General features: G+C 34.3%; 1 protein-coding gene across 3 annotated transcripts in view; it reads left to right on the top strand.

Annotated features, from left to right (window-relative positions):
• R3HDM1 (R3H domain containing 1) overlaps positions 1 to 17,098 on the top strand; it is a 66,147-nt gene that overhangs the window by 14,073 nt on the left and 34,976 nt on the right. Inside the window, exons 3-10 of one of the 3 annotated variants that reach the window (XM_026665374.2) lie at positions 5,042 to 5,153; positions 6,076 to 6,154; positions 9,266 to 9,325; positions 9,407 to 9,547; positions 13,494 to 13,602; positions 13,686 to 13,781; positions 16,815 to 16,852; positions 16,963 to 17,013. In XM_026665374.2, coding sequence (XP_026521159.1) covers positions 5,042 to 5,153; positions 6,076 to 6,154; positions 9,266 to 9,325; positions 9,407 to 9,547; positions 13,494 to 13,602; positions 13,686 to 13,781; positions 16,815 to 16,852; positions 16,963 to 17,013 — 686 coding nt within the window. Of the gene's footprint in view, positions 1 to 4,996; positions 5,154 to 6,075; positions 6,155 to 6,842; positions 6,984 to 9,265; positions 9,326 to 9,406; positions 9,548 to 13,493; positions 13,603 to 13,685; positions 13,782 to 16,814; positions 16,853 to 16,962; positions 17,014 to 17,098 lie in introns of those variants that run through there. The other 2 variants (XM_087950109.1, XM_087950110.1) reach the window with 2 other exon arrangements.

Below are 17,098 nucleotides of genomic sequence, written 5' to 3'. Positions count from 1 at the left end.
GGGAACTCTTGATCTATGGGATTACATTGTGAACCTATACAATATTTCCACAACAAGCAAACTATAGTTTGCATGATATCTAAAGAAGAGTCCTACGTATAAATCTGATAATGTGGCTGTTATCTGCGCAAATACATTTGTATCATAGACCTTCGTTGCAGTTTTATTAAATACAAGTTTGCATATGTTTGTCTTTTTCCTGTACCAAGTTGTATTAAGCCACTAGCTATAAACTGGTTATTTTATCACAGGCTTTCAAAACTTGAAAGTGTTAAGTCTTGTGTATATATTTTTTTTTATTCTGATAGCTTCACTATCAGAATTAATTTATTTTTTCTATTCAGTATTAAATTAGAATGCTATTAGTTGGCAGAGTAGTATGGAAAACTGGATGTACGCTTTTACAACATGTATTTGTTTATGTTAATATTAAGTTTATGAAGAATATATAGGATTCATTTAAAAGAGCAGAACAGTATTTTTAATATTTAAATGCTGGGTCAGATAAATAATTACAGATGTTAGAAAATTATTTTAACTAAATGAAGTAGAATAGATTACACTTTGTTTAGCTTGTTGAGATTCATCTGATTATTTAATAGATATTAATTTTGACAGAGTAAGATGTTCTCAGAAGCCATCTGGATAATAGGACTTTTGAAACCACATTTTATTTGGCAGAATAATAATTTTGATTTCCAGGATTCATTTTTCATATACCTACTAGAAATAATTTTAAGATTAAATTCTGAGTGACATACCATCTAGTCTAGTGCCCTGAATGATAGGGCTTTTATTTCCCTTAGCGATAAAATGAAATAAAGCTATATTGGAATACAGTTGTGCTTTATTTATTTATTTATTTATTTATTTATTTTAATCTGTAGCTTCAGGGTAATTATGCAGAAAATGTATACTCATATTTTTTGAATGTCATCCTTAAGGGTTTTTTTTTTTACTTCCAGTAAAACAATAGTACTTATATAGAACTACCTTTTCTTATGCTATTCATTTATATCAGCCTTCCACAACCAGGTCTCCTGCAACTGAGGTGGATTTCAAGTTCCAGAATTGTCGGCAATGGCCGACCAGGCCAAGAATTCTGGAAGTTAGTCTTCAATATGGTTAATTTCCATGTTTGATGCAACTGATAATCAGTCTTATAGAATGATTTTATTTCTAAACGGTTTCTCATCTTTTCATATGTTTCTATATTGTTTTTTAACATTGGATCATTTTAGCTATTAGATGCTGCCAGGGTCACTGAGGCAAATCTATCTAGTTCCTTCTAGTGGCAAAGATCTTATGACGTTTCCTCTTAAAAGTGATGTGGTCCCTCCAGATATACATCCCTAATCGATGGGACCTGTAATATACTCTGCCTTCCTGTCCTGCTGGGCCAGGTAGATGGAATAGGAGAGAGCTTGTCTTTCAAATAGCCTGGTCCCAAGCCATGTAGTTCTTTAAAGGTAACTAGCATCTTGAATTGCATCTGGAAGCAGATTAGTAACCAGGGTAGCTCCTGCAATATAGTTCTCTCTGCTTTGAACTGATAGACAGTGAAATCAGCAGTCTTGGACATTTGTCCTTTTAGCAGAACTATGATTGACCACATGTTAAATGAGATAAGTTCCTCTTTAGACTCTTGATGTTATCCTGGTGTCTATCCTTTTGCCAATTAGAAGTCCTAAAATCACTTATTTGATAGCGAGGATTTGCTTTCATCTACTTCTTTACAAATAAGATACTCTGCCTTAAAATATTTATTAAATTCAGATTCTGATTAGTAAAATTTAGTATTTGTTGACTTTTTCTAGAGCAATCCATACTATGAAAAATTTGGACGATCGTTTTAAGTTCCTATTTCTGATCTTCTAGAATAACCAAGTACAGGGAATCTGTTTGTTCTTGGTATGCAGCTATGATGCCTTTTAACAATGTTTCGACAACTGTGGTATAATAGACTAGAAGTTTTAGATCATGAAATATCCAATGAATCTTAATTTTTCATAATTTTAAGTGTTTCTAAAAAAAAATTAGAAAGTAATATATTGAGAATTGTTCTCTGATAAATCTTTTCTCTTGTATTTATATTGGAGCAACCAGTACTTGAATGGAAAACAATATATATATATCAGTTTCAATCCACTTTTCATCAGTTCTGCATTATTCTGCAGTATTTTAAACACCAAGAAGAAACTTTACATTGGCTGTGCAATTTCTTCTTATTCTGCATTTTTTTAGTTTCCAAATTATAAGATGATAATATAGCACAAAATCTTAGGAAGTGCATCATTTGAAAAGGCAACTATGGCAATTTGGATATGAAAATATGGACAAAATGAAATTCTTTGACATCACATGAAAGAAATGTAGGAGGTGTGGGGATTGGTCAAAATTGAGATATTTGTCCATTGTCTTTTTACAAAATTTTGGAAAATCACTTACTGTGATGAACTTATGGCAGTCTCTTAGTAGTTTGCTAAATTTCAGGAAGTATAATAGTTGAAGAGACTAATGTATAAAGTCTTCTGACTTGCTGGGTCTTTGACTCTGCAAGTTTAAAGGAACATAAAAGGCTACTAAGTAGAAAATTGTGAGAAAGCAAAACAGTTCACCATGTAATCTTTAAGCATAGTATTGTCTTCAGTCACCCAACTGGCTCTTAGTTGGCTTATAATCATGGTTTATCTCTTATTATTTCTTGTTCACATGTAATAACCATCAATAACCATTTTACCTAAATCTCCTCCCACCTTAAATGCAAGGAGGAGGGCAAAATGTGGGAGTCAGTACATTCAAAACATCAACTATGGTTCTTAAGGTTTACCTGCCTTTGCTAGGTATCAAAGCAATAAGATAATAAATGAGTACCTCATTCTTTATTAGTTGATTAATATTTTGTAGCTATTTTTAGATATTAATATTTTGTAGAAATAGTTCCACAATAAATGTGTGATGCTTGCATGCATGGAGAATTTCTGGCTAAAGGATTGAATTACTTCCATAAAGTTGACTGGAAGCTAAGTAATTTCTAAAACGTACTAATGGTTGCTTTCCCAAATGCGATATAGCTAGTTTATGCATCATAACATTTGTATTTTTGTTATGATCAGTCTTAAAAATGCTCTTCAGTGTTTGTTTTGGTGTAACTCAATTTCATGTCTGTGTGTAAGATTCAGAAAACTTCCTCTGATGGGGTTCTCAACTTGAATGCCTTATTTCTAGTGATAGCACTGAATCTTAATTGGATGACGCTGGAAACTGAAGATATTTTATTGTTTTATTAACATATACATTAACAGGTTTCATTTGTTACAATTGAGGTTGAAATCTCTTTTTCTGAAATATGATATCAACTGGCACAAAAATCAAAGTTGGCTCTATGATGGCAAATGCCTACCTGGAAAAGTTCTGGGGTAAATGAAACGATTAAAAATATTATAAGTAAAGAATGTGACCAATTATCACAAGATAAAAATAAGTTTAATATTTTAATGCAATATATTTTAACTGATATAGCATTTTGCTTAAACTACTTCTATTTCATTTCTGTGTAAAAACTACAAAGAAGCTAAAAAACAGAACTGTAGCTGCAAGTCCTTTTTTTTTTTTTTTTAGCATGTACTGACTCTATTCCGAATTAAGGAATTGAAGGGTCATAAAAAGGGAGGTTACCTTCATTCTTATATTTATTTTCTCAATGGCAGAATCATTATTTGGCATCTATGCAGCTCTTCCACTTCTTTAACTTAACTGAAATGCTATGCATGTTTGCATTAAAAGAGACTGATTTTGCAAGAATTCTGTCTTGTACTGTACATAGTTGCTAACAATATCAACACCTCAGATAATTGGAAGAAGTTAATTAGAAAATAATAATAATTGTTAGTGAAGGAAAAAAATCATTGCCGTAGAAACTTAAATTACTTTTCTTACATGTGGAGGCTTCAGTCCTGTAAGACACATCATTCCCATTGAGTTAGATTTTATAAGATCTGAAAACAAACTAGAATATCCCTTCAGAGCATACAAATCTAACTCAATGGAACTGTACTTCTTGTGCTAGAGTAAAATTATTAAAGTTGATTTTGTTTTGTGAGATACTGCAACCTAAACAACATAGCATAGATATTTCAAAGTGATTTGCATCTTGTTACTAAACCTTTAGTGTTGGAATTGGAATACTCTCTGGAGTTGGACCAAACCCAAGGAAACCATCTGGTTCCTAGACATCTTCTTTGCCAGGGATAAAGGCTTCTGTAGAATTTAGATTTATTTTTTTATGAAAGCTGGTTTATTGTTTATGAATGAAGATTAAAAACAAGTTCTGGTTATTAGGTATGCCTAGTTCAAACTAACTGGCCCTTTGTGTGTGTGTGTGTGCCTTTGAGTCAGTTTTGATGGTCACTACCTGGTTTAGTCCCTGCTGTTTTCTTGGCAAGGTTTTCCAGAAGTAATTTGCCATTGTCTCCTTCCTAGGGCAGAGAGAGAATGACTGGCCCAAGATCACCCAGTTGACTTTGTGGTTCCTGGTTTCTAGCCTGATGCCTTAACCACGATACCAAACTCTCTCTCAGTTGGCTTATAATCATGCTTTATTTCTTGCTCACATGTGATAACCATCATTTAAATAAAATAAAACTAATCTTAGGTAAATCTCTTCCCAGCTAAATGCAAAGAAGCGTGGGAGCCTGTACATTCAAAGCATCAATTGTGGTTCTTAAGGTTCACTTGCCTCCCATTAAGCTGTTGTTTAATGTTGCATGGAAGCTGGCTTTCTTTGAAAATTTAGCTTGAGGGTAATTTTATAGGAAATAGTAGCAATATTGTTTCTTGAATCATTTGCCCAGGCATATGAACTTAAGGGAATTGCATTTTAAGAGGCTCAAAATCAGTTATTTCAGATTGGCCTTTTGGTTTGCAGCCAAATGTTAGGGTTTTTGTTGCTGTTATGCCTGTAGACTATTTAAATAGACACTTGTTTTCTTTACAGGATACCTTTCTTAGGGGGAAAATTGTTAATTTTACTTTTCAACAGGAAAAAAATCAGATCCAGCTAACACAGTTATTTGAAAAGGAAGAGAAACCCTCGAAAGATGAAGCTGAAAAGGAGAAGTCTGATAAATTACCCAGGAAAATGTTATCAAGAGGTTTGCTATATATTATCCTCTTCTTAAATTACATGATTTGGGCTGTAGGTTTAAAAAGAACCTGAAGATAGTTAATATTTACCATAATGCTTCTTCTTTATATATCGGTAAATTTATTCACAGAAGAATCTCCCAGAGATGCCTAATTAGTGATGAAAGTATATAATCCCCTTATCCTCCTGGCAAATAAAGAGTTGGTTTAGCTGAGCAGTTAGGCTGTCTTACAGTTTTCTCTGAGAATTGCATGCTCAGAAGTAATTGGAGTGTGCTACAATTTAAAAAGGAAGACATACGAACACTGGCATATCATGTATATGAGATTTCTAATGGGAGACATGAGACATTTTTGAAATACGATCTTTTGGGAGAGAAATGTCAACATTAATGAATTTCATACATTGGCTTAAGTCATACTTTTCTTTCAGTAAGTAGTTTAGCGTTCAGATGTTTCATTTCAAACTTCCTTCCAGGGTGGAGTGAGCACCCTGTGGCTCAGGACAACATACAGCTCATACTCCATCTTTGCAGCCTTGGGAATATTGTTGACCTCTTTTCCACTACTCTGAAATGCAAAACACATGAATATTGCAGAATAAACGTTACATGGGCCTGGCATAATGAAAATAATAGACCCCATTCTCCTGGTCTTCCCCCCTTGTTTTACAGTCCTTCACCATCTGAAGGGTTATTGAAAGAACTGTGGGATAAGGAGGCAAATTAAGAGATTTTTTCTCTCTCCCCTCAGTCCCCCCTCACTGTTAATAGAGAAGCAATTAACTATCCATGCCAGTGTGCCATTAAACTTTCAGACTTTGTCATCCTAGCTGCTATTCTGTAAACAGGAGTCTTAAAATATTAATGGCTTGGTTTTATTGAAAGAATTAATGCGTTCTCTGTAACTGTGGATTTATTTTTATTTTAGATTCTAGTCAAGAATATACAGATTCAACTGGTATAGATCTACATGAGTTTTTAGTTAATACATTGAAAAACAATCCCAGGTAAACAAGTTTCCATGATGTTCATGTTGAAATAATGTATATATTACAGAATTTTTCATTCATTTTCCCTTGGTCTATTTGTAAATTTTGCTCTATTATTGGATAGTTTATTTGAAAACATTTGAAGTCATTGTTCCGCACATCCTTTTTCAAACTGTAATGCAGCCCCTAATATTTTTATTCTTTTGATGCATTCATAAATCTCTCTTGGCTGTTCCTGTACAGCAAGGGTCTTCAAACTTGAGAACTTTAAGACTTGTGGACTTCAACTCCCAGAATTCCTGAGCTAACATGACTGAAGGAGGAATTCTGGGAGTTGAAGTCCACAAGTCTTAAAGTTGTCATGTTTGAAAACCACTGCTGTATAGGACAACACTGTTAAATGCAGGAACTTTTTCAGAATTGTATTTAATTGAGGTCTAACTTTATGTAAGCACGAGCTACAGTAGCCATATTTAGAAATCACACCAAATTACGGTTTTAGCACAACAAGAACAAAGTCACAAGAGTAGGTACTGATTCTTTTCTTCTTGTGTGGTTGTGAGGAAAGTGTCTGGGAGCTTTTGATTCAATTTTACATTAACTGCATCTTAAACCAGAATATGGTCAATACTGTATTGTCAATTGTGGAAAATAGCTTTAAACAGAAGTGTATGATATTAGTTTGTTTGTTTTTCTAACCTCTTAGGTAAAATCAGTTGCCATGACTGCATTCAAAGGCAGCAATTGTGGTTGGCTGCAAATTTGCCTGGAGGCATGTTATTTTTTCCTTTGAAGCAGTGCAGCTACAAATCATTGCCTGCCTGTGGTTTGTTGATATGGTAACATGGTAGGTTGATGACTCATCCAAAGATAGCAGTATACTTCTTGCAAAAATAAGAAGCTAGAGGTGGAATTCAGAACAAACTAAAGCTGCAGATTCAGTTTCTTGCTCCTCTAGGAAGAAACCATTATGTTGCATTCAGATAAGAGCAACCACACAAAAGCTACAATACCTGGCGACAGACCACTGTACATATCTGAACTTAAGCAATTCTCTGGTATCCTGTACATTTAAGAGCATGCAATTTATCAGGGAGTAAGTCTCAAATTACTGCAGCTTGTTCTTCTCAAAATAATCTTGAGTTCAGGAAGACACTAACCACAACTTCCAAGTATCTTGGACTCTTACTCCTAATCTGTCCTTTATCTTTGCCAAGAAGACCAATGGTGGGAAATGTTCTCTAGTATATTTGGATGGCATTAAATTCCTCATTCCTGGCTAGTGAGGTAGACAAGAATCCTTGCTTTCCTTTTGGAGGTATTTTGACTGATTTTATAGCTTTAAAAAAAAAAACTTGGTATATTCAGAACAGTCAATTTTCCTTTTTTTCCTCTTTTTTTGTAAGTACAGCTCTAGTTTTTCTGTCATTTGTGTCCATGTTTTTTGTCGCCATGAAGGGAATTCTGGGCATTTTGAAGAGTTTATATGATATAGCTACCTATATGAGCCGGGGTGGTGCAGTGGTTAGAATGCAATATTGTAGGCTAACTTTGCATTCGCTGCCAGGAGTTTGATTCTGACCAGCTCAGGGTTGACTCAGCCTTTCGTCCTTCTGAGGTCAGTAAAATGAGGACCCAGATAGTTGGGAGCAACAGGCTGAGTCTTTAAATCGGGCTGTAAAGCATTATGAAGTGGTATATAAGTCTTAAGTGCTATTGTTAGTACTACCTGAGAGGAAGACTTACTTAGAATTTAACTCAGTGGTGATCATGTTCCTGAAAGAGAAGAGATGGGGAAAAAAACAAAAACCGTTTTAGGCAAAGCCCTATAGAATGCTCAGCTTCTCCATCTTGTCAACTTGGAGTTGCCAAAAGCAATCCTGGCATATCTGCCCCATGTAATAAATAGGTACATGTAGTGTGTATGCATCTGTTTCGGCATGTAAAATATGCATATCATTCAGAACCCATATGCCAACAAGCCTAGGGCCAAGACAAACACAGACACACATTAAATGATTTAATAATGGCTGATTAAATTATTTAAAATAATTGCACAGCAACCAAACAGCATAGGTGTAGACCTCAACCAAGCAGGGAAGGTATAGACTTCAACAGGTAGTTAGGACTGCAAAAAAAGCAATTGCAGCCTATTCTATTCTACTTCTCATTTGCAAAATTACACTTATAGCAAATTTTCTGTTTCTCACACACAACTATCCTTACCTGTTCAGGTATTCATCGATCAGTGCTACTACCATTTGATTTGATTGATTGATTTGTATCCCACCTTATTTTAAACTCAAGATAGGAACATATCCAATACACCTTCCTCCTCCTATTTTGCACCTTTACTCATTACTTAAAGGGGGAAAAAAACCCATCTGTCTCGAAATAATTTTTGCCAATTGCCTTTCTCTGTCATAAAACGATAAAAGTTCTTGTGGTCAAAATTTACCTTTTTCAGATCTTTTGCGTAGTCTTCTTATTCTACTGCCAGGGTTTAATTAGCCTTTAATAAATCTGAACAGAAAATGAATGTAATTCATTTTTCCTGCTGAATTTTTGTCTCTCCTTCCCTCCCTCACTCCCTCCCTCCCTCTCTCTAATATGTAGTATGTAAATATAACATGGTAATCAGGTAACATACCAACAGTACTCATTGTTAGAGTCAGTGAAATCTATCTGTACAAGTTCTGTTTAATAAGTATTCCTTTATACAAGATTAGGGTTACAGTTGACAGATTTGGGTTAATCAAGGAGGCCTTATTTTACTCCCCACAATATTGTGGTGAATTTAGTGTTATTTGTACGACTGGCCCAAAGTGGCAAAAATATTTAGAACTGAGCAATCAATAAAGTTCTTAGGGGGAAAAATGTGATAGTTTATTTGAACTTGCTCATGACAAAACAACACAGATTATTCTTGCGAGCCATCTAAGCTAACTGAAATCAAAGGAGATGCCAAGTGCTGTTCAACCATTAAAAACATCCTTAATATTGTTACATCAACACTTGGTATAATTATTTTATTTTGGGGAATATACTTGTTTAATATGTTTACAGACTCTGAAAATATGTCCTACTTGACTCTTTCCCCGCTAACGAATGTTATATTTTGCCTTCCAGGGACAGAATGATGCTGCTGAAATTAGAACAGGAAATCTTAGATTTCATTGGGAATAATGAGTAAGTGTCATTGGATGACGGGTAATTATACGAGATGAGCTGAGGCTTATGTCAGCCTAAAACCTACTTGCTTCTTTTCAGAATCCCACGAAAAAAATTCCCCCCAATGACCTCGTACCATAGAATGTTATTGCACAGAGTAGCTGCTTATTTCGGACTGGAGCATAACGTGGACCAGAGTGGGAAGTCAGTGATCGTGAATAAAACCAGCAGTACCAGAATGTAAGTTGAAGTTCTTTTTTTTTAAAAAAATCATTATTCAAAGAGTTGAATTCCATTAGTGATGGATGTTTGAGCTTATGACCAAAGCAGGGCAATTACAGTATCTCTACGTGAAAATGTATCCTTAATTCTATAAGAATCACAATGATTACGGAGTTTTTCTCTGGATTTGGAGAAGGAGAAAAAAAAAAAAAAAGCCTATCCATTATATCTCTAAAAATATATTCTATTTTCATTGTGTAAAAGAAATATTTCTGAATTACAGTATTTGCTTCAAGAAAATGACACATAATTTCTTTGAGGAAAAACTTCGGCAGGTGAACTGGATATCTCAGTAAAGGCACAAGTTTTGCCTCTTGTCTTTTTCTTTCTTTTTAATTAACTAAATTGGACTTTGCAGAAAAGCAGAATCTGGTAATTACTGACTCCTTGGAGTGATTCCATTTCAGTACTCTGTTAATTGTGTTGCATTTCAATATCCATCCCCCCTCCTTCCCCCGCTGCTTAGTTGGAGAAATGAACTGGGAAACCAAAAGTTCTATTTAAAATTTAATGTAACAAGATGCAGCGGATAACTGCATCTCTTTGTTATAACCCTCTGCATGAGGTGGTTTGGAAACAGCATTGTGGCAGCTGTTGATGAAGTTTTTGGAGAGCAAGCTATATTTAGAATACTTTTACGGCAAAGACAATCTCAGCTGGAATCTGGAAGGCCCAAGTATAATTAGCAGGCATTTCCTTGAACCAGTAGACAATGTAAATTATTTAAAGGTTTTCAGCGTTCTTATTTTATATCTCAGGGGATTTAAAATAAGAATTTAGCTAGAAAACCGTGGCAATCTAAAACCCAACTTACCTTTTCCTCATAGGGAGATTCCCCGCTCCAGTGCCGGTCTGTGCTGTTAATGACATCATCAACCCAGTGCACACTGGGACGACTCAGTGGAGTGGAGTGGTGATGGCAGGGCAGTAAATTCAGGGACCTTTAAGAAAAAAATGAGGTAAGACAGTCTAAAGGTTTTCCGAAATGCCTGCTAATTACATTTTGGCATCCAATAATTCTTAGGTAGTGTTTGAGAATTATTTCATCCCTTTATAATGCAATCTGAGAATTAAAAAAGAAACTCGATCCTGCTTTTTTGCAAATCTCTCAGGTGTGTGAGGACATATAATTTACTATGTTTTTATGGACCACAATCATAATTATTTTTAACACCTTAAAAAAGGGTTTACAAACATTTCTTTGTTTCCTGGAAGTTGGATGCTTAAAAGCTAAAAGTATCTCATGATTCCATGTACAACTGTAGGCATGTAGGGTTTTGTTCTGAAACCTTTCTTTCCCCTAAAACATTCATTTCTCTGTTTCCATGTCTTTCAATAATAGCCAAAAATTACAGAATCCACAGGAAAAAAAAACATTTTAAAATGTAAGAAGTATATCCAAAGTAAGGCATTGAAAATAGAATTAACCCAGATTTATCACCTTTCGCTTCATTATTAAACATTCATATTCATGAAGATGACAATACAAATAAATTATTTAGATCACAAGATTTAATTATCAGTAAGATAAAAATGGCATCCTTTGAGAGGCTCCTCAAACGATCAAACCCACCTTAGCAATTCTAAAATCTTCAAATAAGCAGTATTGTTCTAGTGAAATCTCAGAAACAAGATTTAGAAATTAAGTCTTAGAAATTTGTCTAAATTTGGGAAGTTGCTCAGAGCACTTTTGGGCTTTAAGTTGCCGGTGAAGTACGACACAGACAGTGGAGAAGTTATAAATTGCATGATTAAATGCATACAGAATTTATACAAGTAGTCCTCAGTTAATGATCATTGTTGAGGAACCATTCAAAGTTATGATGATGCTGAATGTAGAGACTTAAGCTGGTCCTCATTGTTGGGGCCCTCACAGCATTCCCGAGCTCACGTGATAGCAATTCAAGCATTTGGAAACCAGCTTGTAATTACAACATGATTGTCATTTGTAACCTTCATTGCCAGCTCCTAAACAAATTCAGCAGCAAGTTGTGATTATGCGACATCGCACTTAATGACTGTGGGTGGCCCATATAACAACCACAGCTGTAATTTGCTATTGCAAGTCAGCTTGATGTCCTGCTTGTTTGCTTTGCAACAAAGTTGCCAATCCCAGTTAACTGTTGTTAAATGAGGACCACATGAAAAGAACAATTAATACATAGAAAGGGGAAATTCAGTAGAAGAAAAATGCTACATTTATGGTGAATACCATGCTTAGAGAAACTAGCATAAGAAGTTTTACGAATGAGGTATCCCTCCAAGGTCACTAATTAATAATTTTCTAAAAAAAATAGTTGGAAATGTAACAATCAAGTTGTCTTATTCTTTTGTGTTTAGTAATATAAAGTCTGGCAAGTTTGGAAAATGACTTAAAATGAAACCAAATCTAAAATTTGAATTCCCTTTCCATTCTGTCATCTTGTTATTAAATATCATTAAACCTTACATTTCTTCAAAGTATTTTGTACATACTAACTGCTGGTAGGTTAATTCTCTGCCTTGCATCGGAACTCGTATACAATTCCATCAGCAGAAGAATGACAAATTAAGTTTCTATTTATATTTGAAAGAGATATTAGGATCAAAATTTAATTTGACATAAAAACTATTTTTGGACTATAATTCAATTCACAGCCATTTACCACGTGCAAATTTTGATTTCTATTCTACATTAGCTCTTAACATGAACTCGGGGTGATTTGTTAATTGGAAATAGATAATTTTTTTAATTTAACCTACATTTACATTAACTTGATTTTAATATTGATCTGTATAAAATTACATGATATTTGAATATGTAGAATTCAATTAATGTTCTGAGAATTTGCAACTGTTCTACTCAAGCTTATGATGCTTATACATACCTTGCCTCTTCATTTTATTCTTTTTCATTTTTTGTTTTTGTTTTCCGGTATAAAATGAGCAATGTATAATAGTAAAACAAAAAGAATGAAAGAATCCATTCGGCAAACATTTGAATTGCACATAGCTACAAAGCATTCCAGCTACTCCAAGGGTCACAATGTGGCTTTGGTTTTATTCTAGTTAGATTATTATAACCATATTTTGTTTATTTGTTTTATACTTCTATTTTTTGCCACTGGCATGGCATACAAAATGCCATTTTTATCATGGTAGGTTTTATTTTACCATGGATTATCCTCATTATCCTCAAGATAAAGATTTTTTCTCTCTCTCTTGCAATAACCATAACCCAAATCTTAAATAATATATTCAAATATACATATAAGTAGTCCTTGACTTAATGATCAATTGCTTAGCAACCATTTGAAGTTATGACTGAGCCAAAAGCTACTTATGACCCATTTCTAAGGTCTTTCCCTCTGCCACATGATCACATATTGGATGCTCTGTACCTGGTCTGCATTTATAGCTGTTTGAAACACCCCATAGTTATGCAACTGATTTATGATGGTTTTGCCAGAAACTGGTGCTTGCTTACGATTTTGGATAAAAACTGGTCCATAGCAAATATTGGGTTTGCTTAACAACCGCCATATTTACTTATCGACTACAGTGTTCACTTAAGAACCTCAGCATTTCACTTAATGAACATTGCAAAAGTGAAATTGGTTTGGTCATGTGATGACCATTTCTGTGACCATCAGAATTGCAAGGTTCAATTATGGTCATAAATTGAGGACTATACCTGTATGAATGAAGAGATGTAGCAGCTCTACATCAGATTCTCCACATAGATTTCCAATGTAGGAAAGGAAATTAAAACCTACAAAATATTCTGATTACTTTTATACCACGAAATGGCCTGTTGTCCACATATATCTTGCCATTTTATTTTCCTCAAGCCTAAGGACCACAAAAAACTTCCTTCATATTTATAATTATTTATTTTATTTTAATCTTTTTTTTCTTTCAAAAGACCTGACCAGAAGTTTTGCGAACATATAAAAGATGAAAAAGGTGAAGATTTTCAAAAACGGTACATCCTTAAACGAGAGAATTCTAGTCTAGACAAAGATGATAATCAGGTAAATATGGAAGATTACTGTATCTTGACTGCATGCTTACATTGCGCAATGAAAATTGGCAATTAACAACTTATTTAATTTAGATGCGAATACGATTAAAAGATGACAGAAGAAGCAAATCTATAGAAGAGCGAGAAGAAGAGTACCAGAGAGCTAGAGAACGAATATTTGCACAAGATGTAGGTATTAAGGAATGTCCACAGTATCTTTGACTATATGTAACAACAATAAAAGTGCATAATTAAAGCGCTCAAAATATTTGGGAAAAAACGTCTCTGTATTCCCATTCATGATCGCATTAAGAGAATGTTTATAAAGAAAGGGTAGAGCAACAGATTGGTTCTCAGTCCCTGGGCTGGGGATGATGATGTAGATATAGATATAGAAATATAGATATAGTGGCACTACCTCTTCTCCTTTGAGCTGCTGTTTAATTAAACCATTTCCCGTTCTTTTTTTCTTTTTTTGTAAATTTTATTTGAGTTTTCACAAAGAGAAAAAAAATACAAAATAAAACATCTTTTTTGAAAGTAGTGTAATCCCGGGTTACATTTCTTCGTACAGACACAAATTCAGGTTCATGCTCATTTTTATATTCTATTCCATATCTTATTACTATTTTACATTTTCTGCATAGCTTCTCCCCTCTTTTAATTTCCTCAATTTTATTTTAATTATCTCATCTCAATTCAAATCATTGTATTTATATTTTTTGTCTGTCCTGTTTCAATTATCTATTATCTTTTCTCATTAAACAAAATTTCTCCTGTAGTTACTGATTGGAGTATGACGCCTTTATATCTTTTCCCTAAAATTGTAACATTCAATATAATACATAACTTCCATTCGGATTCTGCTTGGTACATTCTTAAAATACACACTGTATTCTTAAAAAAAGAAAAAATTATAAATGTATATAATTAAAACAACATTCCATTCCAATTCAATTCTATCATTAATATTAATATTCATTAAAGTCTTAACATCTTTAACATTACTTTTCAATTAAATATCATACTTCTATGGGAACAATTATAAGCTTTCCATAGTTAATTCCACCCCCCCTTCACTTATATTTTATAAAACATTAACTAATTAAAATGTTCCCGTTCCTTCCTAATTCAGTTTTCTCATTTATTTTATTTCACTTATTTTATTCACAAACATTTCACTAAATAACACTAACTATTTTATCCCTCATTTTAATCATACGTTGTTTCCAATTTTCGAAAGTTATTTCTATTACTAATATAACAATACAATCTTATGTACCTTTACAGAATCCCTTTTTCAGTTAGATTTTCACCCATTATCTCTAAATAGGTCCTGTTTCTCTGTATCTTGCTCCGGTCCTTTGTAACTTCTTTTCCTTTCCTTCTTCCCTCTCTTCTTCTTCTCTCCCCTTTTTACCCCCTTGTCTCTCTACCTCTATTTCTCTCTTCTGTATTCCCCTCTTCTGTTGCTTTCCAATATTATACTTATTTTTTGAATTATTTTTCTTTTCTTTGGTTGTTTTTTTAAGTCTTAAATTCTCCATTCTCTTTCCCCCCTTTCCTTTTTCTTCCCTAGATAAAATTGCTTGTTCATTAAAGATGGCTTCTTCTTTGTTCCAGTCTTCTTGTTTTGCAGTCGTTTCTTGTTGTTTCTGATAGTTCCAAATCTCCATTTCTAAGAATTGAAAAACGAAGCCAAAAGAACCCTTCCCTTCTTGTGCATCTTCTTTGTACTTTTTAAGTTCCATTTTCAATTCATCCAGAAGTGGTGCCATTGTATAAATTTTTTAACAATCACCCAATTGATTTTAGTCATTCAAATATAATAACCAAGAATCCAAAGATCACCAAATAATCCAAATACATGCAAGCTGTTTCTTTTTTGCTCTTTTTTTCACTTTCTCTTCCTGGGGTTACTATTTAGTTGCAAAGTTTCAGTTAAAATGTATCTTTTAGAAGTCTTGTTGAAGTTTTACTGTAGATTCTTTTTAATTCCAGGCAGTCTCCTCCCTCTTCCAGATCCTGCCCTTATTCTTTTTCTCTCCCTTCCTGCTTATGAAAAAGAAAGTTTTTAATGTCCAGAAATCTTTATTATCCCTTTGGCATTTTGTTTTATTTTCAGCTTAATTGCCTATTGATGTCAAAGCGGATTTTTCCGATTTCTTATTTAAGTCTCTTAGTTGTCAGTATAGGGAAGGAGAGAGAAGGAAAAAAAAGCCAAACCTTTCCCTTTTCACTTTCCTTCGCTGCTTCCGACTCTTTTTTGGGAGCGATGTTATTTTTTGTAAGTTTAAATTCCAGGGTACCTTAGTTGTTGCTTTTACAATTTAACCCGGTCAGCCAAAACTTTCACTTCTTATCTTCCTCCTGCACATTCTTTTCAGGTCGAGTTCTTCTTTGTGGTGGCCATTTCTGACCACCGCTGCAACCGCCTTCGGGAAAGGGAGTAATGGCCAGCTGAGGAGGAGAGATGCGGCTCTCCTCAACCCTGCTGGTGGTCTCCCCCCTCTTCACCTCTACAGGGTGGCTTAGCCCCGAAACCAGCCGGCTCGGGGCACTTCAGCGGCGAGCCCAGACAGAAACCGTGCACGATTGCGGATTTCTGTCTGTTGCCGAAGCCCTTCAAACCGGAAGACCCGTTTCCCGTTCTTATGGACAGATTGCTCATAACAATTACATCTAGTCATGGGTGTTGAAAAGTCTGGGCATCTGTTTATACAGGTGATAGTCATATACTTGTTTTAATCATTCATATTGTGGTAATTTGGCATCTTCTAAGAATAGTAGCCAAGGCTCACAGATGGGAGGTTGACAGGTTTTAAATTAACTTTTTGAAACCTGGGCTGGAGAGTACACCCCAAAATGCATAGACTTATTTGCCCAGCTTTTTCTCCTAGGTTGCAAATAAAAGATAGTGAAACAAAGAGTAATAAATCCTTCCTCTGCTCCCCTTCTATAACAGTGTGATGCCAATATGCACATTATGCTGACTAGCAGTTACATTTGGTTTCTCTGCTTCCCATTTGTTGTATTTAAAACCTATCTGAATGATCACATTTGCCTTGCTGAAGGATTCGGTGGTCATTCTTTCAATAATTGCTTGCAACCGGTTACCAGTTGTTGTTTCCACATAGATGTTTAGACATTGGTTTCAGTATGGATTGATGATCGAATCATTAATGACGGTGATATTTATTTTGCACTGTTTCTTTCCCCCAGTCGCTGTGTTCCCAAGAGAATTATATTATTGACAAAAGGTAAAGCATAATCGGTATCTTTTTTTAAAAAAAAAAAACTTGTTTTTTTTTTCTAAATGCAAACAAAAAAAAAAAGTACTAAGTTGCAATTCTATTGAACACGCCAACAGAATTCAAGAGGATGAAGCCAACAGTACCCAGCAAAGGCGACAGATATTTAGGTATTGAGTGAATTCATTTTTTATATCCCAAAGCATTCTGCACGTATTTCCTTTCCTTTCTTTCCTTGATGCTTTGGCAATGAAT

This window comes from Notechis scutatus, chromosome 1 (assembly GCF_049901735.1).
Source record: "Notechis scutatus isolate UNSWTSFEM ecotype Mainland chromosome 1, rNotScu1.2, whole genome shotgun sequence".
Classification (NCBI taxonomy): Eukaryota; Metazoa; Chordata; class Lepidosauria; order Squamata; family Elapidae; genus Notechis; species Notechis scutatus.
This window is presented reverse-complemented; position numbering and strand designations above follow the sequence as displayed.